Source organism: Epinephelus lanceolatus, chromosome 5 (genome assembly GCF_041903045.1).
Source record: "Epinephelus lanceolatus isolate andai-2023 chromosome 5, ASM4190304v1, whole genome shotgun sequence".
NCBI classification, from domain to species: Eukaryota; Metazoa; Chordata; class Actinopteri; order Perciformes; family Serranidae; genus Epinephelus; species Epinephelus lanceolatus.
This window is the reverse complement of record NC_135738.1, coordinates 15,054,343-15,078,364: the sequence shown is the minus strand read 5'-3', so window position 1 is coordinate 15,078,364 and position 24,022 is coordinate 15,054,343. Positions and strand designations below refer to the sequence as shown.

The following is a 24,022-nucleotide window of genomic DNA, read 5'->3' as shown; positions in this document are numbered from 1 at the left end:
CAAAACCTGGGCACATAAAATCAAAGCTATCTGCATGGATAAACACCACTAGAGGTAAATTAGAAAATATTTCTACTCGTCACTTGGATGAAACAATCCTTGAACATTGCGCCAAAGTAATCTGAGATAACAATACATCCTATATGAAGGGCAATGCAGCACTTGAATGCAGTTTTTGTAATGATACTATATGTGCCTGTATGTCCTTATAGGCATATATAGTCTGCTCTCCACAGCTCTCTGTCCCTCTGTGACTTATTAGAGAAGCTCTGATTTATCTTGCTCAGTGTGACACGAGCAGCTTATATTTTTCCATCTATACACCTACACCACAGGGGCTCAAACTGCTGCTGTGCTATGAGAGACCGAGTTAACACCTCCACACCACCTCCAGCTTCTCCTCCCGTCTCCTCCGTGCACTCCCAACGCAGTCAATTACCGAGATGGAGCTGTGATTGATCTTGTTGCAGGGGGACAAAAGCCCTCAGTTCAATAATGACAGATGTTCTCCTCAGCAATCCTCACTAGATTCTGTCAGGCAGTCTGTCTATGCAAGTCGCTAAGAACACATGTAATCCCTCAAGTCTCTGGATTATTGATTACAAAAGGCAGATACATTTCAACAAGGACCACAATCAATAACCACAGCTGTGCGCGGACAATATAAAAGTCTTTAATTATAAATAACTGAGTCAGATGATCATGGGTGACTTTCACAGAGGCAATCAAGTTTTTTTTCACCTCATGTCAGCATAACTGATGAATTAGGTGATTTGACATTTATGATGAGCAGGTAATTTGTGCACGAATGATAAAGAGTATGTGTGAATGAAAGACTCACAGAACACGTGTGAGAGATAAATAGCCTGTAAAATATGACTTTCACTGAGCAAACCCAATCACCTCAGTCATTACCTCTTTAATCGTAACATCATACAGCTGTCAACAACTTAAAGAGACACTGCTGGGGTTTTAACGATCACTCCAAGTGTTTTCCAGTGTGTTAATAGGCATGTTAATAATTAAAACAATTCACAGCAGCTTTGACCTCAAGGGTTTCCATATCTTTCGGCATTAATGTGCTACACAACCTGAAGGATCCTATCCTGACATTGAAGGAATAGTTTAACATTTTGCAGAATTATTTGCTTTCTTGCCAAGCGGTAGATGAGAAGATTGATACCATTCTCATGAATTTGAAATTACTGCCAGCAGCTGGTTACCTTACGACCACATAAACCACACAACCCAATAGCCAGAGAAAAATGTTTGCACTGACCATTTCTGAAAATCATGGATACATGACATGTGTACATTATTTTGTAGCGGATAGATTAAAACTTAGTGTTTCTCAACAACAGGTGTGGTTAGGTGTGGGTGCAAAAAACACTTGTTTATGGTTAGGAAAATCACATTTTGGCTTAAAACACCCACATTTGGTGGCACAAAAGCCTCTGGAAAAGCAGGGATGGGTCGGTGAAAAACACCCAGGTTTGTTGCCACAAATGCAGCTGGGAAACGCCACCATGTGCTGCTAAAAAGGGCAGTGGTGTTGGTCTCAAACAGGGGTCTGCCGCCTGGCCGGCATCTTGCGTTGTTGACACACCATCCTAACCTAATAAGACCGCACTGATGATGTGAGCTCAACATATTGTTTTGTTCTCTGTATCAGTCTGGACACAATGTAGCCCCAAACCCCTTTAGTGGGTAGGAGTACTCGCATTGACAGACAAAATCCATCAGCCAATTAGCATAACAAAACACTGAGGTACATCTTCATCACCAATGGAGCCAGATGATAAAAAAAAATTTGCCAAATCAAAATGTCTTTTCCTCCGAGAACCTCTGTGAATGCATAATTTTGTTCTCATTTAATTGTTGTTATTGACTCTATTTCTGCAGTAACTTCAGTTATTGCTGTGTTTACTCTGCTGAGGTTAGAGTTAGCGCTTGTTGCTTCGGGAGCCGCCATTACTGTTCTGCAAGCTGCGGCCTGCATTTTCCATCATCAGCTACAGCGCAGTCCCTGAGTGGCTGTTTATGGTGACAACTATGGTGCGGATCCCAGATCCAGCCCTGACTGGATTTTAATTTGTGGATATGAGGCGAGTCCAGGCTGACACAGAGAGCGAAACAGAATGTTGAACTCATCACGATGGTCTTACCAGGCTAATGCCATAACCTCTCTCCTCCTCCCAATGACAAAAGTCAGCTTATACATTGCGTCACTATAGAAACATTGATGTAGTACGTATCAAACCTGAAAATGTGATGCAAATGAAACATTCAGTGAGAACATTTTCTTCTGGCTACTGGGCTGAACCACAATGTATCATTACAACCCTTTTTCTATGAATTAATCGAGAGAGCTTAAGTTGCTGGTAAGTGGGTTTTGTTGCTACTGGACAGAGCCAGGTGAGCTATTTCCCTCTGTTTCCAGTCTTTGCGCTAAACAAAGCTAAGTTAAGCTAAGCTAAGCTAGCCAGCCTCTGGCAGTAACTTTATATTCAGCGTACAGACATGAAAATGGTATCAATCTCCTCGCCTAATTCTTGGGAAGAACGCAAATAAAAGTTTCCCCTAAAGTGTCAAACTACCCTGTACTTCACTAAGCACATTCCAACCCTACAACATTCACACAACATGCTGTGTTGCACAGCTTTTTACAACTATCCAACAATGTGCCATGGCCGTACTTTAAAGGGGAACACCACCACCACCTAAATAAGGATTTCCAAAAGTTCAAACAATACTTGTGAAGATGAGCTACTCTCTCTCAAAGCCAGAAACGAGAGGAGTAAGTCTCAAACTTGTGATGTCATAGGGTTTAAAGTCAGGAGGTGCTCCAGAGACAATGAATGGGGGTCTTTTTATACTCAAAGGAACTTTATTGTGTTGTAGTGTTCTCAATTCGGAAACAGAAAATGTACCCATATACTCAGAACATTCCCCCGAGTGCTCTCAGTGTCATTGAGAACATCTTTCCCAATTTAATGTCTGTGGAGCAGCTCCAGATTTTATGTAACATCACAATTTTTGTGATGTTACAAGTTTTTCATGTTTACTGATACTTTTGGCTGTGTTAGACCATAAGAATAGCATGTATGACTTTGGAAAATGGATGTACTTCCCCTTTAAAGTAGAAGGCTTCACTTCAGACTGTTGTTCATCCACATTCTGCCCCCTTGTCCCTGTTAGACTAATTGAATAGGGCAAAGGCAATGACATTCATCATATACAGGAGGAACAACTATAAAGGGCAAAGCGGAGCTGATAAAAGAGGGAGAGACAGGCGGCACGACACGCTGTAAAAGCCAAAGGCCTCTGGTAGGGACTGACGCAGGGAAACTGAGGCAGCAGCAGCAGCGAGGAAATGTAGACATCAAGGAAAATGGACACCAAAAATATAACATCTCAGGCGTGGTTCTAAATCAAACCGGTGCTGTGGTGCTGTAGGCACACACTGCAGCTCTTTTTATAATGCGCTGTAAACTAGCCTACACAATACATAAAGCAGCTCTTTGTATCTGCAGTATATTCTGCCTCTACCTCAGGTGAACAGTGTAAACGCTGCGACAATGTGAGCTGACAAATGGCTTGCAATTAAAAGACACTGCATGAATTCCCTTGGTATCAGAGTGACTGATAGCAGAGCTTGGCAGCTAGTGGGCGTCATTCTGGAGAAAACAGACACAAACAGTAAACAGTGAGCTTGTGTTCAGGCATGGTGAAATAAGTCCCTATTTTCATGTGACCGGTCAGTCGAGGCTACACACACACACACACACACACACACACACACACAGGCGTATGAAGCGTTTTGTGTAACGCGGAACATCTCTTGAATCTCAAGTGTTTAAAGTTGGCCTATTTCCACCCTCCTCTTGGGTCCCGGTGAGTGGAGGTTGTTGTACATTCATTAGAAGAGAGAGCCGTCAAGAGTCTGGCTGACAAATGACCTTGGCCCCTAATGTCCGCCCAGCTGTAATGTGTGTTTTTTAATGGGGACACTGGTGAGGTTTTTGCTTAAAATAAGGCTGGTTCTATAGTTTTCTTACTGTCCAAAAATACCATGAAAAAAACACCATGAATTGACCCGACTAACAAATATATAGCCATAAAATAACCAATATAGCTTATAACTCTGCACCATAGCTCTTTAGTCCACATATACTGTCCTGCTGCTGTAAACACTACTGGAGCAGTGGTTCCCAACCTTTTCTGCACCCCTATCAGATGGACTCAAGTACCCCTTCATTAACCCACCAGGTTCCAAGTAAGCTGGATATTATAAAACACTATGAACAGTATTTTTTCATACAGTTAAACTGTCAATGTTTTGGTTGGTTTGGTCAAGTTTGCAATTGTACTATGAGTCGCAGAAGCTACACGATGCATTACTTTACGCTGACTATTTCAGCTGCATGTTTGGTCCTTTTAGTTAACACTTACAACCAGATTTTGAGCTAATTTTTGAGCATTTACACATTATTTTTTACTGTTTAGACTTCTCTGCTTGCTTGCTTGCTGGCTACTCGCACACTCCCTGATTAAAAATACATTTTTAAATTCATTGTTATTTAATGTTTTTTGAATTCGCTGAGCTACACCGATATATTTCCACATACATCACTGTAACTGCAGAAGTACCCCTCGGGTACAAGGGTGCATTCATAAATCCAAACTGATGCTCTGTACTGAAATGAGAGAGCTGTTGTTCAAAGAAACAGAGTGTTCTAGCTCTACATGAATTAACGAACCGTTATGTTAACAATACATTCCCTGATTCCTGATTAGCACTCTGCCAAGGTCTCACTCCAAAGTCGTCAAAATCCAGCGCTTAGGCAGTGGCTTGCAGCGTCAGACATTGACAAAAAAAAGCCGTCCTTTAACATTGTTTTGTCGTTGAACAGCACTTGGTGGCGTCAGGGGGAAATGTGGTGGGACAAAACTGAATGTTAAGGTGGTGAAAGTACGAATAGGGCAGGCGGAAGGGGTGGTGGATGGATCCAAAAACACAGACTTTCACCTGGGACACGGTGTTCTATCCCGTAAGATTATTAAGTCAAACCGTCAAACAGTGTTCTTTTTTCCAAACCCAACTGCATGCGTTAGTTGTTGGAGGAAAAAAAAACACCAAATCGCAGTGTTGTGCCGACATAGTGCATTTATTTTGAAAGAGACTGTATGTAAACGGTACATTTCCTATGAAAACGGAAGTGTATTTTGAAAGAAGACAATGCATGTAACAGGCAGAACTTGACATGGTGTCCCAGAACGGCAACAACCAACACACCCAAGGTACCTTTCACATCATATCTAGACGTTGAAGGTCCATGATCAAACGTTGATATGTGACGAGGTTGGAGTGAGAACATGTTGGTCTTGCGTAGCCAGACTTATCTCTACAGCGCTGTGTCAGCATAAGAGAAAGGTTTAAATCACCTATTATCTTGTTTCTATAGGGGGGAAAGAAACATGCTGCCGTGTTTTTGTCCCTTTAAACCAACCACACTCATCTTGGGCAACACTAAGGCCACGATGCAGTGACAGCGCCCTTACAATAGGGGATTTGGAAATGGTAACACACAGACAGGGGATGGAAGGGAGAATTCTGGCCGAAATCAGTGCCCAGTGGCAGCGTTATGGCCGCAATCTACATGCAATGAGTCAGACTACGTCTCCCCAGACAGAGTGCCCAGATTTCGCTCAGCTGCTCCCAGACTGTGATGGTCTGAAGAACGGAACAGTACAATCCAACAGCGCAACTAATTTACAAATGGTCCAGTTTGTTCCAGAGTGCACTCTGGCATGCTGAGTGAGTATTTCTGAACGCACCCCAAGTATTCGTGGTTGGGAATCACTGTAGTAGAATACCAAATGTGTATTAATCCACAGCTGAAAATAGTCCCCAACAAATGCGCTATTCACCCCTTTTAAATTACATTTGCTAACAACTGCCGTGTCCAGCTGTTGTAGGAGATTACTGAGCCTTTTTTTAAAAAAATGAAACTAAATGTTAGTGACCTATTTTTACCTGGATTTACATCCTTGTATATATCTATAGGACCATTGAAAACTACTTGCCATTATGAGTAGAATTTCCTATTAATCTCCATGACAATGGAACCACTCCATCAGCTCCTGAAGGCCACGGGATTGGTTGGCTTTAGTCTTTTCATGGTATTTGCTGGACATAACAAAAACACAGCGTAGCACCAGCTTTATCCTTAAGGGACTACATACAGAACATCACAACATTCACAATAAAGTGTGTTACATAATGTATAAAATAGACTGTAATAAAATCAGTTACAAAACAATGTCAGTAAACTGTATGAAAAACAAGGGACGTTAAAACAAAAATCACCACCTCTGCCTCTCTCGGTTTCCTTTTTTGCACAATTTTTTTTTTTGCAACTGAACTTAATTTAATGACTTTGTTTTTGCTGTTAGACATTAGATCACATTTTATGCTTAGAGATAAGAACAAACGGCAATTCTGCTTCTGAGAAAGATTGTAAGAGCTGTGTGAATTACCCAGAATCAGAGCTCTGCAGGGGGAAAAAACAACATGCTGCAGAGAGAGCATGAGAGAGAGAAAGAGGCAGGCAGACAGAGAGAGAGGGAGATCCTCTAAGTATCATGAGTCATATGCTGATGTTACATAATCAGTCTGGGGCACAAGTTAAGTGACAATAGCAGGACATTTGCGGACGTCGATTAAAACACTCTTGATTTAACTTATTATTATCATTTAGGCTCATCATCGGAAGCAGTGTCATTTTCAGACACTTACAGCAGTGCGCCCCTGATTGAAATCAATTCTATTTTGATGTTCTGTGACGCATTAACAAGAACTTGTTTGCCGCTTTTTGCAAAATTCTGATTTCTGTCTCTCTAACACTCTGTCTCCGCCACACAATGAATCATTGATGGCTTCTTAGAGAAATAACTGAGCAGTGATTATTATTGCAGAGGGCTATTGGGAATGTGTGTGTGTTTCCCAGACAGTTAGTTAGTTAGTTAGTTGGCTGGGTCCCCTGTCTCCTCCTGAGAAAGAAAGAGAATGTTCCAGTGCCGTGACCGAGAAGCCAAGATGGCTGTCACAATGCCCATTGCCGCCGCCCACAGCCAGTCCCAGGGTGGGTGCTTGTCCGCTCCGATGCTCATCTTCCTTTTTTTTTTTTTTTTTTGCAAAGTGAAGGGTGATGATGGATGCCGTATGCAGACCTCTGCTGTGCATCCCTGCGTCACTGTGCCACCCATGACTCCATGAGGCAGCGTCCTCAGATCCCCGGCAAGCTGTCCACATCCTCGCCCAATGACAGTGTTAAAGCCTGAGTTGTTATTCAGTGTGTGATGAGCCAGAATAGGAGCACTTACATGCTCTCTGCTTGTAATGTGAGTGTCTCTAGGTGAATGAATATGGAGGATCCTGTCGAGACAAAGCACAGAGTCACTGGCTTTCATGTGAGTACCGGCTTCACTTTAAGAGAAGAAATACAGAAGAGCATGTGATGTTAAGAGCTGAACAAGCGGCTTTGTTTCTTTTTTAAAATACCTGCGTTGTGTCTTTTAGTCGCTGCTAGTCTGCAAGAGAAGGGGGGGGGTGGGGGGGGGGGGGGGGGGGGCAGAATCAGTGCTTGGATATTTATAGGACAATTGTTTGACAAATTTCTTGTTCAAGTGTTTCCGTCTCAATGTCAAGACTGTGCTCAAAAAACACCCACGCACTCCATCCAGCAGTTTGAACTGGAAGACTTCAGTGGAAAAAAGAGCCAGTACTTGTTGTGCCAAAGGAAACAGAAAAACGAATCAATTCATTAGCATGTTTAACCTTGATGAGCACAAGGACAATCATGAGGGGAAAGCCACAAGAGGACATGAAAGGAAAGCCTTCAGGGGGCTGCAAAATACAAAAGCATGGTAGCAGCAAATCTCTATTGTACTTAACCATGGTCAAAATAGAGATTATGAACTATATGTTTATCCTCACAGCTATGAGTAGCCAAACTAATAATAAATTAAATGCTTCTCATTAAGATTCATTAAAAGTAAAGGTCAAATAAAACCTGCTGTAGGCAAGCAGACATGTGGTTTCATGCGGTGGCAGCTCCGCCACAAGGGATTACTTCTCTCTGTGCCCCAGGCTGCTTCACAACAAGATCCTCATCAATTTTTCAGAGTATGAAATGCACAGCACATGGTTATAGATGTCTACCTTTACGTGTGGACTTGGACTGGCTGGCAGCCACAGTGGTCAGGTCTGCTGGTAGACCTACATATACGCCACCATAGTTCCTGAGAGTAGGAGGAGAGGAGAGGAGAGGAGAGGAGAGGAGAGGAGAGGAGAGGAGCATTTAAAAGACAATTGGTTCACAGTTAAACACAGTTCATCCTTTTAGCAGTGTATCAGCTCTTCATATGTTTCTCACTGTTCCTAGGTGATACCACACCTGTTTTTTTTAAATCACATTAGAGCTTTGTGTGATGCTGTTAGGAATTTGATTGTTAATCTGGTATGCCTAAATTTTTCATCCTTTCAACCTTGCCGACACAAACACTGCAACACCCAACACCTAATTATATTAGGAGGCATGGTACATTTGATCATTGTCATTTGAAACTGCAGATTTTAGACTGCATTATTACCAGTTACTGCAGCCCAGTTACAAGAAGAAAATGTCGGCATTATACATTTCGGCAAACAACGAATACGTTGCAATTGGACGTTTTTCAGACATCAAATGTGGGTGTTTTGTAGTGACCCATCACTGTGTTTCTAGCAGCTTTTTCAGCACCAAATGTTGGTATTTTTTAGTGACATGCTGCTCTTTTTCTAACAGGTATAGTGCCATGAAAAGCGGTTGTTTTTTTTAGAGACATCATTTCTTTTCCAGTGAGGATTGTGCCCCCAAAATCAGGTATTTAAAGCCAAAACATGATCATTTCCTAACAATGACCGGGTGGTTTTGGTGCCTCAACCTGACCACACATGTAAGGTTTTTTGCTAAAACCAAACCAGAAACATAAAGCTTCAACATATTGATTACATAACGTGCAATGAAACATACACATGGTTTGCAGAAACAATGCCAACATTTTTTCTGCCAGTTGGGTTGGTTACTGCCAATTGTGGACAATAATTGGCAGTAATCAGAGCTTAAAGTAAAGAATAATCACAACTTCCCAGTAAGTCAACTGTGTGACAGTTAGCCAGCATCCACAATGCAGGACCTTGAAACCAAAGCAGCTAAATGGAACTCAGCCATCACTTGTCTTATTATCTTATCATTTACACCTGTGCTTGTCAAAATGTCACCCAATAAAAAAGCCTGTTAATATTCCATAACCTGTATGCTACAAAAGCAAAGAACTGTATTTTGCAATTAACACACTGCATGTGTATATTGATATGACTAAAACGCAATTTAGCAACATAATTAGCCTTTTGCATCAGCTGAGGCTTGAACTCACAACCTGTGAGACTAAGAATCAATTTCTCTCTCACTGAGCTAATTAGTCATTGACAATTCATGTGTAGCTTCACAAACTGACTAAGCCAGACGTGCAGGTTTAGCAGCCATCCATCCATGGAAAAACAGATTTCAAACCACTGTAAAAAAATTCAGTTATCGAAACAAAAATCTGAAAATACACATATTACATCTAGACAGCATGGAGATGTTGGTAATTTATTTTAACAATGATTGATTTGCTTCATAAGTGAAAAACTGATGTTTAACTAGTTGAGCTATGTGCAAAGTGAGAAGCCTCAGATGGTTTCACTCTGAAGTATTGACACTGGATCCTTTTGAAAAGTTTGGTTTATTTTCAAGCATGAGAAGGCAGATTTTCTAGCAGAAAAAAGACTTCAAGATGCTGCACAGTGATCAGTCACGCTCAGGCAATTTTAAGCAAGTAGGCGAGTAAGCCATTCACTGTTGTGTAGGAAAGCAGCCATCCGTGCATGGAAAGGCAGATTTGAAACCACTGTTATTAATACAAAAATCTGAAAATACACATATTGCATCTAGACAGCATGGAGATGTTGGTAATTTGTTTGTAACAATGATTGATTTACTCCATAAGTGAAAAACTGATGTTTAAAATTGCCATTTTTACATTGACTCCAGTTGTTCACATTAGAGCAAAATTCAAAATGCTGTCAAAAATTCAGTTTTGAGATAAAATTCTGAAATTTGCCACACATCATCTACCATGACTCTAGAATTTTGTCATTTTTTTCATGAACATTGAAGATTTATTTAGCAAGAATTTGCATGTATATGTTTACAGTACCATTTACAGTCAAACATTTTGATGCACTGTAGGCTCAATTTTTGATAAATCAAAAATCTGAGAAACACAGTTTTTGTAGGACAGTCTGAAGATGCTCTGTAGCAAGTTTGGTGTCAGTTGAGCAAAAATTGTGGGAAGAGACAGGTTTAAGAAGTTTTACAGTTTTTGAAAAAAACAGAGTGATGAATTTCATAATTTTTAATAGGTTTAAATGTACAAAAGTTTCTTCAGTATTGGGGCTACAGTTTGATGAAAGTTGTAGTTGTAGCACGTATGGTTGATTTGTTATGAATTTTCAAAGTTTTGAACTTCAGACGCTTGCTGTAGCGCCACCATCAGGACTATTGGCTTGAGTTTACAGCTGAGGATATCTGGCATGAGACTGGACCTTTGTGCAAAGTGGGAAGTATGATTTCCTCGGAAGAAGAAGAAGAAGAAGAAGAAGAAGAAGAAGAAGAAGAAGAAAAAGAATACCTAGGATTACAATAGTGTCCTGGCATCTTAGCTGCCCGGACCCTAATAAGAATATTAGCAAAATACCTTCTTTTCTCATCGTCTGCCGCAGGATCTTCTGTCCTGATTGAGAGAAGAAGCACAGGTCAGGTCAGCTCTTACGGGAGCACAGAGGACATTAAAACTAAACAACAAACATACATGCTGATAAGAAGCATTAAAGGATAACTTTGCCAATTTTCAACATTAAGTTAATCTATCCAAATTTAGGGTGTACATAAAATAAGATGTTTTAATAGTGCTCTCTGTGTCTCTGGGGGCTTTTTCAAAATCTGTTGTTCGAACCGGTGACGTCAGTGGTGCTCAGAATGGGCTTGTATTTCTAGTCTCTACCTCAGTAAACTCAGAAAAAAACTCACTTAAAATGTGGTGAAATTCTCCTTTTAAAACATGGGGAACATTTGAGGTGTGCTGCATTAGCCCTTTTGAGAATTCCCACTCCAGGAGTTCATGATAATCAGACTGAATTTCCAATTTTGCTTCAGGTCTGGAACCAGGCTACTGAACAGCCGATTTTAAATGACCTCACTTTTTAGGCTATTTTTGTTGTTGTTTGTTTGTTTGTTTGTGTTTTAAGTCATGACATGAGGCTGCACCAGCTAATTCACTGTGTGTATCTTTTCCACTACTGCAAGCAAAATAATGACATCAGTTTCACTTTTGGGGTGTATTATTCCTTCAATCTTGTGTTGACATTCCGGTAATGTGTGTGTGTGTGTGTGTGTGTGAGCGTGATAATTTGTTGTGTGGTACAGTCCTAGGAAGCTGTGATTAGCTTCAGTGAGTCAGTGATGTGCTGCTGTCAGCTCTCATGGGTCCTGTGCTGGCTGCTCAGATAGTTATCAAGGAGCATACACACACATAAACACACACACATACAGTTGTGTTTCCATTACTTTAGAGGACACTACATTGACTTACATTTTTTCCTGGAGACTTACCTTGACCCTAACCTTAACCCTAGCTAACCCTAACCCAAGTCTGCACCCTAAATTTTGATATTTATGAGATGGAGACTTGCACTTTTACCTCAAAAGGAAATGTGAGTTCCCACAATGTGACTTGGTAAACAGATTAATGTCCCCGTAAGATGAGTAATACATCTCCCCAAACACACACACACGTACACACACACTCATTCGCTGATTCCGGGAAGTGCTTTGGAAATGCTGCCCCTCCCATAGCTTTGATAAACATGAACTGTTGATGGCAGAGGACAACCTTCACAGAAAAACATCTAAATTGAATTTCCTTAAGCCAGAAGAAATATATTTTTTGCCAAAAGAGTTGTTAAACAAAAAAGAGCCAGAGGGGACGTGGCATCAAGGTCAAGTATTTATTAATTTCTGTGTCTGTCAGTCTCTTTTTATACAGTGGAGCTCGTGTCTCTCAGTACCAGGATATTACTGAGCAGAGTATAGACATCTTTGCAGTCAAGTTTTTACTGCATTTATCAAACTGTGGTTCACTAGAAGTCTTCATTTTGCCATAACATACAGTATCTAACCAACACTCACTCTCTCACACAAGTATAATTCATTTCCAAATTGGATTTGTAATGCATGACACAGACCTTATCAGCTCAATATCACACATGAAGCAAGAGACAACGAATTAAAGCAATGCTTTCATGACATTTTTTTGCATATAATGTGCCCCCTCTAAGTTTTTCTGTAGGTTTGGATCATAAATATATACAACATACCGAAAATATTTAGTAATTGTTGACATCACAAAAGTTTATATCTATATATAAAAATTAAAAAGAAGCTATATGTGTAAATCCAAATCTGACTTGTTTCTCAGGGATGGGAATTACACTCATTGTTGCGCCACAAACTGCAGATAAAAAGCCAAATCTTGTACAAACACTTCTCCAAAGAGCTGAAATAACGTTAAAATTAGGGATGCACCGAAATGAAAATTTGTGGCCGAAGCCAAAGCCGAATATTATTAAACGCTTGGCCGAATACCGAGTACCGAACACTGAATATCATTGTTTAGTTTTTCATTAGTTTTTGCAGATGAACCCCCTCCAGATTAGTGTTGTCACGGTACGGTACTACTGTGCGATACCAATGAAAATATCATGTTCTGAGTAGTATCACGATACCACAGCGAAAATGAGACAGATGTGCCTTTTGTCATTTATGAAAAGATAAATCACTTCTCTATAATGCATCAATGATATTTCAATGGAAAAAATTACTTATTGACTTATTCATACTTCAAAAACAGCATCAATAAGTGATGAACATAGGGGGGATCAAAATAAAATAAATAAATAAAATAAAAATCAACCAGCCACGCTCCTCCCCTGACAGTCCCTTCATAAGTAATGAACAGTCCCTAAAGTGCGGTGAGGTTTGTGGGCCGTTACTGCCAGAAAGAGAGAAATGTGAAAGGCTCGTTTCTCCTCTGACACGTCACATGCCTGTGTTCGGCTGGCTCGGCTGTTCAGGTACTTTTGGGCAGTCATGACACCAAGAAGACGATATTATTGGAACCAACTTCTCCGTCGTTGGTAAGCCGATGGCTGCCGTATTTGACAGGAATACATTAACGTTACTGTCTGTGTCCCCCGTTCAACCCACAATCGGTGGGATTCACCTTTCGTTTCTGCTGCTGGTTGAAATCTGTAGGCTGCTCGCACAGCGTGCTGAATGATTTAAGCCTATTTTGCTCACTCAAAACTATTTTTAGTCGCAAATGCGAGTGCCGTGATGGACGGATAGCCACACTACCGACATTTTATTCTGCCCGTCACGGCACGCCGTTTGATTGCGTTATCAAAACGCCGCTATTATTCGGCCTTGCTTTTAACTTATTCCACCGAATGCCGAATGTGTGTTTTTTTGTAATATTTGGCCGAATATATTCGGTTACCGAATATTCGGTGCATCCCTAGTTAAAATATAAACATTAAATGGTACTCTCAAGTATATTTGTTTATCGGTTATTCCACAGGCTAGTTAATAACATGTCAGGCAGGAAATCCAAAGTGTGGGATCATTTTGAGAAGGTGAAGGACGAACCCAAGGTGATATGTAAACTCATCTTCATTGGTCGACTACAAACATGACGTATCATCTGAAACATGGAAGTAGCTACATGCCCATTAGCCCACAGCGTCATTAACAGGCGGCTCGCTCAGTGTGTGATGTGAACTTGTAGATAAAATACAGGCCTATATTAATGAAGGTTCATTAGTACGGTTTTGTATTTCTCTGAAATGTAGCACAGTGTTAACAATGTTACTGATACTATTTTTTCTCACACCTTCAACTCAAATCATTGTGTTGCCCCGCCCAAAATATATTATTTAAGAATTTAATTAATATTGTAAACATGCGGGCGACTAGTTGACTAATGGCCCTAAATGACGACTTGGTGGACTCGGGAAATTCTTAGTCTGGGGCAGCCCTAGTTCAAATACATGCCAAAGGCATAGTGTATGAAGTCAGTGTAAAAACAAACAACAAACAAAAATGTTGAGTGGCAAAACTTTAAATAATATAAGATGTGAAAGGAAACGAAATGGCAAAAGTGCAAAGGTCATATCAATGATACCTTAATTCATATACATTATAAAAACTGTCTTAACGGTTGAAGATAAAGACAAATCTGCATTTCATGTTGGTCAACTAATAAATAATAAAATACAGGAAAATATAGATGTTTTATGACTGTGTACAAACATCACTAATGTAAATAATAAGAATATGTTACTGTCAGGTTTAAGTGTGTGAACTGAAGTACTTGTTTGTTAGTATGAAAGTGACTGTAGTTTCCAGCTTACTTAAAGCCATTCACTGACACTTCTACTGTAAAGTTATTTCACATTTAAATGTTATACTGTTTATAAATTTCATATTGTCTACATCACTATAATGTCAGTGAGGACATGAATACTTTGCCACAAGAAATACTGTACAAATACTACTTGGGCAGATACAGTATATGAAACTCTTTTATTTTATTTTATTTTATTTTTAAACTTTTTATTTTTGTTCTCAGTGCAGACATCTTGTTCATTACACCTTAATATAACACATCAGAAAATCTGACCACAATTAGGTGTATACAGCAATGAAGTATAGTAAGGAATTTAACATAACAGAAGTAACATATTTGTATCAGATATATGTTACATACTTGACTTATTGATGAAAGAACAAACAGACAAGTAAACAAATGAATAAATAAGAAAAAAGAGAAAAAGGAAAAAAGGGGGAAAGGTATAAGGAATATAATTTAATGAATATAATTTAATTTTAATGTAGAGAAAAAATACATAAAATTAAATAAATACTAGAAGGGGTGGAGGGGAAGGGTGTAGGGTTGTCACTGTATTAGTAGTTTCATCATAGGGCTCCATCTCTTGACAAAAATATTTTTTTGTAACCTCAAAGAATAGGTTATCTGCTCCATCATATAAATTTCCCAAATCCTTTGAATGAAACTCTTTTATGAAAGCATACAATGTCATCTGAATGTCACATATGATGTGTTTTAGAAATACTTGAAAAAGTGACTGATGTACTTACACATCTTTGGAGACGTCTGCTGGCCCTGAAAACAGATGAAAAGACCAGATTTAATTAACCTTCATCATGAAAAAAACTGAAGGATGTGTGTTACCTCACCAGCAAAGGCCATTATTCAACAGCCAAACAGCCGAGACAGCTAACAGCTACCAATGTACAGTATGTGACACAGAACACGATTTATCTAACAGCTCCCTGCCCGCCTTTTCAGAACATGTCACAGAAGTCAATTAGTTCAATGCTTAAGAAGACAATGGCAGCACTTCTTTAATTGCACAGAGTGATCAAGGTGAAGGGGTGAACCCTTAGCTGGCAGTGATTTAGGGAGGTGTGGAGGTGGCAGCTTTGGAGAGCTCCTCATGAGACTTCTTGGGAAATTTCCATGGTTGTCCTCCTGGTCCTTATCAGGACAGTAAAGACAGAGACGTATGAGACTTCAGCGAGTGGAGAATCTGCAGTAGACCGCCTGTGTTTGTTAAGGCTCAGTGCAAATCCAACACATTCTTACTCCAACCTCGTCAAATATCGATGTTTGGTCATGGACTTTCCACATCCATATATGATGTGAAAGGTGGGTGCGTTGGTTGTTAACGTTCTGGAACACTGTGTCAAGTTCTGACTGTTACATGCACTGTCTTCTTTCAAGATACACTAAATATAATGTTTACATACAGTCTCTTTCAGAATATAACACAACAACAAACACACATGGTTGGGTTTAGGAAAAAAAAGAACAGGGTTTGGCTTTATAATCTTACAGAACACCGCTCACTTGGGTGAACGTCAGTGTTTGTTGGATCCATCCACCACCTCTCCTGCTATAATATAAACTATAACAGCAACTGGCCGCGTATCAGGGCCCCTTTTTTCGTTGGTTTCTGACGCCGCAAGTCACTGCCCAAGCGCCAGATTTCGATGACTTCAGAGCAAGACTGTACAAACAACCTGTGGGGTCATCTTTTTGGGGGGGGGGGTAACCGGACATGTGCATTTGTGGTCAAATAGTCATTCTTTTTTTTTTTTTTTTTTTGACGCTTATAATATAATCTAGTTTAAGATGAATCTGTAGTTGACACCAAGAAACATTTATATGATTTCCAGGGCTATTAATTAAATGGACATAATGGATGTAAGTTTACCTCCTGACTGTCAAAATAATATCTATTGCTATCCTTCAGAATGAGCAGATTTATCCTGGGTCTCCACGTATTTTCATGTACAAAATTTCATATCTTTTCGGTGACTTTTCAAGGACACATAATTAATGTTTTTTTTCTTGCCCCTCTTGCTCAGCTTTTTTTTTAGACAAATCAGATTCACACTTTATTCATACATAAATTCGAAGAGGGTTCCAGGTTCAATCCCAGGAGGGAACCCTTCTGTGTGGAGTTTGCATGTTCTCCCCGTGTCAGCATGGGATTTCTCAGGGTACTCCAGCTTCCTCCCACAGTCCAAAGACATGCAGGTTAACTGGTGACTCAAACTGGCCGTAGGTGTGAATGTGAGCATGAATGGTTGTCTGTCTCTATGTGTCAGCCCTGTGATAGTCTGGTGACCTGTCTAGGGTGTACCCCACCTCTCGCACAGTGACAGCTGGGATAGGCTCCAGCCCCCCCGAGACCCTCAACAGGATAAGCAGTTACGAAAATGGATGGATGGCCTACATGAAGGGAAAGATGCACTGTTTTCACACATGGACACACATCAGAATTAGCATTGTTGCCTCGCAGCAAGAGGCTTTCCAGTTCGAATCCAGGGTGTGGGGTTGGAACCCTGCACTCCCCTCCCAGTGTGGGCCCCAATCCGGCTCCCCTCCTCCCACAGTCCCAAGACATGCAGGTTAAGTTGATTAGTGACTCTAAATGGTTGTCAGTCTCTCTGTGTTAGCCCTGCAATGGTCTGGTGACCTGCCCAGGGTCCTGACCCAATGCCAGCTGGGATAGGATATTCTGTGCAGAGTTTGCATGTTCTCCCCGTGTCAGCGTGGGTTCTCTCCGGGCACTCCAGCTTCCTCCCACAGTCCAAAGACATGCAGATTGGGGACTAGGTTAATTGATAACTCTAAAATTGTCCGTAGGTGTGAATGTGAGCATGAATGGTTGTCTGTCTCTATGTGTCAGCCCTGTGATAGTCTGGCGACCTGTCCAGGGTGTACCCTGCCTCTCGCCCGATGTCAGCTGGGATAGGCTCCAGCCCCCCCCCGCGACCCTCAAGAGGATGAAGCGGTTAGAAGATGAATGAATGAATGAATTTACTATGTAATGTTCATTGAAGAGGCACGCATGATAGAAAAATTACCATTGAAAATTTGAATGCAGCAATTATACTTTAGTAGTATACTTTAGGATTGTCTAAGATGTTTTGTACGGACCCCAGGAAGAGTAGTTGTTACTGTGGTGACAACTAATAAGGGATCCTGAATAAAGAATAAAGAATACTTTAGGAGTATTGCCTCTTTTATGCAAGTAAGTGCTCAATTTTGCATTATATTCACAATAGGGGTTTTCACTGTATAGGATACTCTAAATAATTCATAACTTGGCTCTGAAGGGTAACAGAGGATATGTTGTAAACTGATATAAGACATGCAATGTAAAATTCCCCAGTCCTAATGATGCCCATTGTGCTCATCCCAATTCTGTTTGACTCTTTTATGGTCCAACAACAGCTCATTCTTCGCTGAACCACAGGCAGTCCACTAAACTTGATTTGAATCGAAATGAGATCACAATGCATTCAGTTGGAGGGTAATCTAACATCCTGTTTGAACATATACAGTATCAGCAGCAGGGGAACAAAAGCCTTCATTCTGCCCTTCAATTGGTTCTTCATATCGTCCCCCATGATATTAAAGTAGAAATGTACCTTCAAAAAGAGCCCCACTCGAATAGGATGTAATAGCAGAATACAGGAGAATCACATTCACATCATTACACAGAAATACAGGGAATTTCATCCTTGTAAATGGAATGAAGAGGAGCTTCTTTCACGGTAAATGTTTGGGTCTGCTGATATGACACAGGGGCCTATTCAGTAGGCTGACAAAAGCTCATTCATATCCAAGGGCACACATCTGGGTGCATAAGACAGGGGATGAGCAATGTGATATAGAGTGCACCAAGTGGTCATGAAATTGAAAAGATCTTGGATGACTTGAATATCGTCTGAAAATTATAGAACTTATGCTAGCAATTTTTGCTTTAATCCTATTTAGCATTTCAAAGAATGCCTTGTAATGCACTGTAATGTCGTTGGAAGCTCATATTAGTGTTTATTAGTGTACAGGATTTGTTAACAACTATAATTTCTCCCATTAAGACATGTAATATAATATTGCAACACTTTCACACTTCCAACTCATCAAATACAGATGCATGGTCAGTGGCCTCAAACATTTAACTTAAACCCACTGCACAAAAAACTCACTAACACCTGCTAACATCTGTTTTTTCAGTGCAATGGGAAATGTTTTAATTGCCATTTGCATCCGAGTCTGCAGTTGTCACGAGAATTAATGCCTCCAGCTCCAACAGCATTGATGGGAACACAACACCCAGGTGAACGTGCTAATTTTAGCTCATTTACCGGCGAGATGCAATGACACACCAGCTCAAAATACCGCCTTTCTCCTCCGAAGTAACGCATAAACATCGCACCGGAGATATATTCAAAAAAGTAATCACTGTAACATTTTCACAGGCTTCTGTGCTCCTCTCCACTGTTAATGTGTTCTCTGGCCCATCCGTGACGTCGGATGCCACACACCAAAAAAACCCTCACACACACAGAAAAGCATACTCATCTGCTGCAGAGCCGTGTACACAGCGCTGATCTACTTGCAATGGGAAAGTAGTGGAGTGCCCATTTTTAGTGAATTTTCCTGTGTTTAAAAAGCCCACGTACACACGCTAATTTTGGTGGAAACGGAGTGTATGACTCTCTGAGCTTTAGCCAACAAAAGCATGTGGTTAAGTTTAGAAAAAAACATCATGGTTTGGCTTAAAAATAGGTATGTTTGTTACTAGCATAATATAACGTCACATGACATATGTCACATATATCACCCGGGATACTATTAGCGTATTATGCTACACATTCTAGCAAACTACGTTGTCGTTAAAGTAACTCAATTGACTTTCGCTTTCACACAGGACACAAACAGCAGTCTCTCAGGAGAAAGTCCGTCGTTTGTGTGAGCCATACACCTCCCCTCCAAACCACCTAATGCGGGCGAAAAGCCACTATGCGTCTCACACCGCCGCTAAAGGATAGCTATGTGCATCAGTATTGGTTATAAGACCGAGTTTATTATGACAACATTTCTGTTTGTTTGTGTGTTCGTGTGTTTGTTTGGTTTCACTATTTTAGGATTAATCATGTGTTTATACATCAACCTGCACTTATGGGTGCCCAGAGAAGGAGATTATTTGTTGATAAACACATTGATAAACATTTATATCCACTTGCAACTACATCAAATGTGTTAGAAGCCATCATTAACTGTTTATTTACAGCTCATACATGCTAAATAGGGAGGTTCAACATGTGTTAAACCCGAAGTGGGTGGGACTTAAACCGGAAATGTGTGAGAGCTAACCAGAAGTTGTTATTTTAAGCCTGCGATTGATGTGTTGATCAAACGTTACTATATTTATTATTTATCAGAAAACTATTTACAGAACAGTCTCAGGATGAGCCTCAGATCATTTTTGATCACGAGATTAAAAGACTGAACGCAGCTACTCAAATGAGGATTTTCCTTCAGACAGTCATTTCATCCCAAATATTTGTCTCAATCCTAATCTCTAGTTATAGTTGACATGTATAAGCAGTATATAAACATTTTATAAATGGGTAATAACACTTTATAATGTAACTGTAGCCTACATAGACATAAATCCATTTTCAAGTGTTCAATCATGTGCAGATTTGTCATTAATCATAACTTTTCCTATGAAGACTTACAGTATTTAATATTATGTGTAGTGAGACAATTATACACCCTGGGATAACATGGGAGCAGCAGGGTGCTTCTATCTTAATTCTACAGATAATAATAGTGAGTGTCAGTTGGCATGGACAAATACATCTACATTTGTCAAAGTGACAGGATGTCACACGTCCTTGACATTGTGCTGAACGCTGACCTTTAAGAAGGAAGAGAAAAAAATGGATAAGACCTGCTGCACAGCCATGAGCACAGCTGCTCACGCTCACAACAAACTCAGACACCTACTGAGATGTTGTTGGCAGACACTGTAGCCTCACACTAGATCAAATTTAAAGACAACACTGGGTCGTGCTTTCCAGATGCTGTGTGTGGCTCTGTTAACATGCCTGGCGAGCACTGATTAGGTACCTGCAAGCACACACACACACACACACACACACACACACACACAAATTTACACAAACACACACCATACTGCTTTAATGGGCAGTGGTGGTGAGGTAATCCTGCAGATACTTCAATCTAATTATTACCTCAATTTGACAGTGGTGCCCAGAGATTTGCTCGGTATAATTTAAAACAGGTATTGTATCAGGATGATTCAGCTGAGAGAGATGTATTATTTGAGGACAATCCACAATACAGCTGATATCTCTGCAAGCGTTGGTATAACCACGCGATACAGTGTTTTTTCCCATTCAAATGTGTCCTCCAGGCTTTATGAATGAAACCTGCTCATTGATCCACTGTTTCAAAGCGGCTTGCTTACAGACACAGCCAGCATTAGTCAAGTGGGGAGACAAAGGCATGTGAATGTCACTAAAGCTGCTTTTCTTTTATGCTCAAAATCCATGGAAACCAGTGCAAACACACCCGGAGAAAGACAAACATCTATAGCTTCTGTGTAACTGTAGACGCTGACATTGTAACAGTTTGTGAACAGTTTCAGTGTCATTGTCAGTATCAAAGCGGCACATTCCTGACGCAGCTACTCTGGTGTCTTATACTAGAATGTGGGAAACCCTTCGTGATCAACCCACCACACATAAGAGACCTCTGCAAGCACACAGACACCACAGAGTGACAGCAAGAATGCCATAAAATGATGAACATTAGGAAGGGGGGAAAGAAAAATTATGATTTTTACAGTCCTTTTGAGACACAAACATACATAATGATATACAGCTATCCGTGAATGAAATCAAAACACTGAGAGCCACACACACACACACACACACACACACACACAGATATACACACACGGACACATCTGAGTACATATGCTGAATGCAAGGGTAACCCCGACACACTTCATTTACATTCAAAACACCCTCTCCCCTTGGTGCAGATACAGTGACAACTCTCTCCCTCACACTCTCAACCATTATCACATACACACACATATATATATATAGAGATACATACACACACACACATACACACACACACACACACACACACACACATTCCTTAAAAACACTCACCCCCTCCTGAGGTGTTGGTGGCTGAGGAATTGCCACAACCCATTTTGCATCGATGCAGCCACCGTCCAAGCAGAGCTGAGACGCTTTAGAGGAAGAAGAGGAAGAAGCGGGGGGAAAGGAGGGAGACCCAAAACACACTGGGAGAGGGGGGAGGAGGGTGGGGGAGAAAGTAAGGAGGAAGGTCAAAGAAATGTCTCCCACTGTAACACAGGGATCTCCTTCAGTCGTGTCCCCCTCCCCTCTCGTCCGTCCTGCGCCTATGCTTTCAGCAAAGCAATGGAGAGCTGAGAGTGAAGTGGAAGCATGGAGAGAGAGGCTTTTATATGCACACACACACACACACACACACACACACAAACACACACACTTGGAGAGAGGTTGAGAGAGAGGGGAGAGAGGGGAGAGAAAGAGAGAAAGATGCTATGCCCTCACATGATTTGCTCTTTTCCTCCACCCTGACATGGTTGCCCGGGAAACCGGGGGAAAGGAGGCGGAGGGTGGGGTGAGCCTCAACCAATAGGGAGCTTCCTATTTTATGTAAAGGTGGAGTGAAAAATGAAATGCATTTAAGGGGCATCGATATATCAGCCTGTGTGTGTGACTTCATGTGAAATCCTCAAATTGTCTTTGTGTGCTGAGACATAGCGAACCTTTATTTATGCTTTCATACACACACACACACACACACACACACACGCACACAGAAGCTGAAAGAGCCTTGAACAGTCTCATGTAATGAAACAACGAGGGTCACACTTAGGTCAGCCCCAATAAATCCCAGTTCAACCTTGTCCTCTTCTTCAGTCATGCCGTTGTTTTGCTCTGACAAGACCAGTGTAGTCATGTGTGTTGAGTTTAGACGTCAGGATGCATTGCATTAGCACTCTCCACCAGTGAAAATGACTCTCACATTCAGTCAGTGGTGTTATCTTATGATGTTATGATGCCTGCTTGGCTGAGAGTCAAGATTTTTAAAATTCCTGTAGGAAGTTCTCAGCAACACATGCTCCAAACTAAAATCTGAATTTCTTCTCTGTGTTTTTTGTGCTAGACAGGCTAATCATTGTTTCCTCGGGTCCCCATATGGACTCTCACGAGATGCTCTATACTATGAAATCATGCTCTGTTGCAAAATCCTGGAGAGTGTAATGCTGCTAACAGTAGCGGTAAACATTTTGTACAGAAAAGTTGATATTCCACATGAGATTAGATACTGTTTAATCCACTTTAAGGTAAAGTTCAACATTTCTTGGAAATACACTTATTCCCTTTGTGGCAGAGACTTAAATGAGAGGATCAACAAGGCTACAGTTAACAGTTGGTTAGCTTTCGCACAGAGACTAGAAACAGGGGGAGAGAGCTAGCCTGGTTCTGTCCAAGAGAACCAACATATTCTCACTCCAACCTTGTCACACATTAACGTTTGGTCATGGACTTTCCACCTCGAGATACGACATGAAAGGTACCCTGGGTGCGTTGGTTGTGCACGTTCTGGGACAGCGTGTCAAGCTCTGCCTGTTACAATGCATAGACGTCTTTCAAGATACACTTCCCTTTTCACAGGAAATTTACCGTTTACATGCAGTCTCTTTCAAAATAAATGCACTATGTTGGTACAACCTCACAAATCGACTTTTTTTCCCTTCAACAATCAAACACACATGGTTGGGTTTAGGCAATAAAAATATGTGGTTAGGTTAGGCAACAAAAGAATCTAACGGGACACGAACACCGCTCTCTCAGGTGAAAGTCCGTGTTTGTTGGACCCATTCACCACCACTCCTGCCCGCCCCATTCGGTTTTTCACTGTCTTAACCTTCCTTGTCCTGCCGCATTTCCCCCTGACGCTGCCAGGCCTGTAAAACTGTAATCGCAATTGGCTGCGTATCATGCCAACGTTTAGGATGCCTTTTTTCGTTGGTTTCTGACACAGTCACTGCCCAAGTGCCAGATTTTCACAACTTCGGAAAGAGACCTGGCTCATGAGAACTGGATACTGCTTTGGAGGTGAGGCGCCCTTCATTCCTGAGAAAGTTGCTCAGTGATGCATGAAACCAGAAATGTTCTACTGCCTTGAATAAAATGATTTTAATGATAGGCACTGCTTCCCCATCAGTTGGTCCATAGATAAAGGACAATAGAGACTTCCACTGGCCAATCCAGCTACTTGCCAACTAAGTCCAGAGGGTGGAAATAGACGAATTCGGCGAGCGATTTGTGTA

The 24,022-nt window shown here is 40.9% G+C and overlaps 1 protein-coding gene across 1 annotated transcript; it reads right to left on the bottom strand.

Annotated features, from left to right (window-relative positions):
• Positions 1-6,405: 6,405 nt before the first annotated feature.
• Positions 6,406-22,258, bottom strand: c25h12orf75 (chromosome 25 C12orf75 homolog). The gene is made up of 6 exons (XM_033634147.2): positions 21,801-22,258; positions 15,366-15,390; positions 10,846-10,881; positions 8,225-8,304; positions 7,565-7,593; positions 6,406-7,438 (listed from the first exon to the last, which is right to left on the bottom strand). Exons 1-5 carry the CDS (start codon positions 21,841-21,843, stop codon positions 7,589-7,591), a joined length of 189 nt encoding a protein of 62 aa, XP_033490038.1. The 5' UTR covers positions 21,844-22,258; the 3' UTR covers positions 6,406-7,438; positions 7,565-7,588.
• Positions 22,259-24,022: the final 1,764 nt, after the last annotated feature.

Bases quoted from the DNA above. Each gene is read 5' to 3' on its own strand.
- c25h12orf75 (XM_033634147.2), bottom strand. From the start codon at position 21,843: ATGGGTTGTGGCAATTCCTCAGCCACCAACACCTCAGGAGGGG. The intron at 10,882-15,365 runs GTAAGTACATCA...TCTCTCAATCAG, and splicing joins GCAGACGTCTCCAAAGATGT to GACAGAAGATCCTGCGGCAG. The intron at 8,305-10,845 runs GTATTTTGCTAA...TCCTACTCTCAG, and splicing joins GCAGACGATGAGAAAAGAAG to GAACTATGGTGGCGTATATG.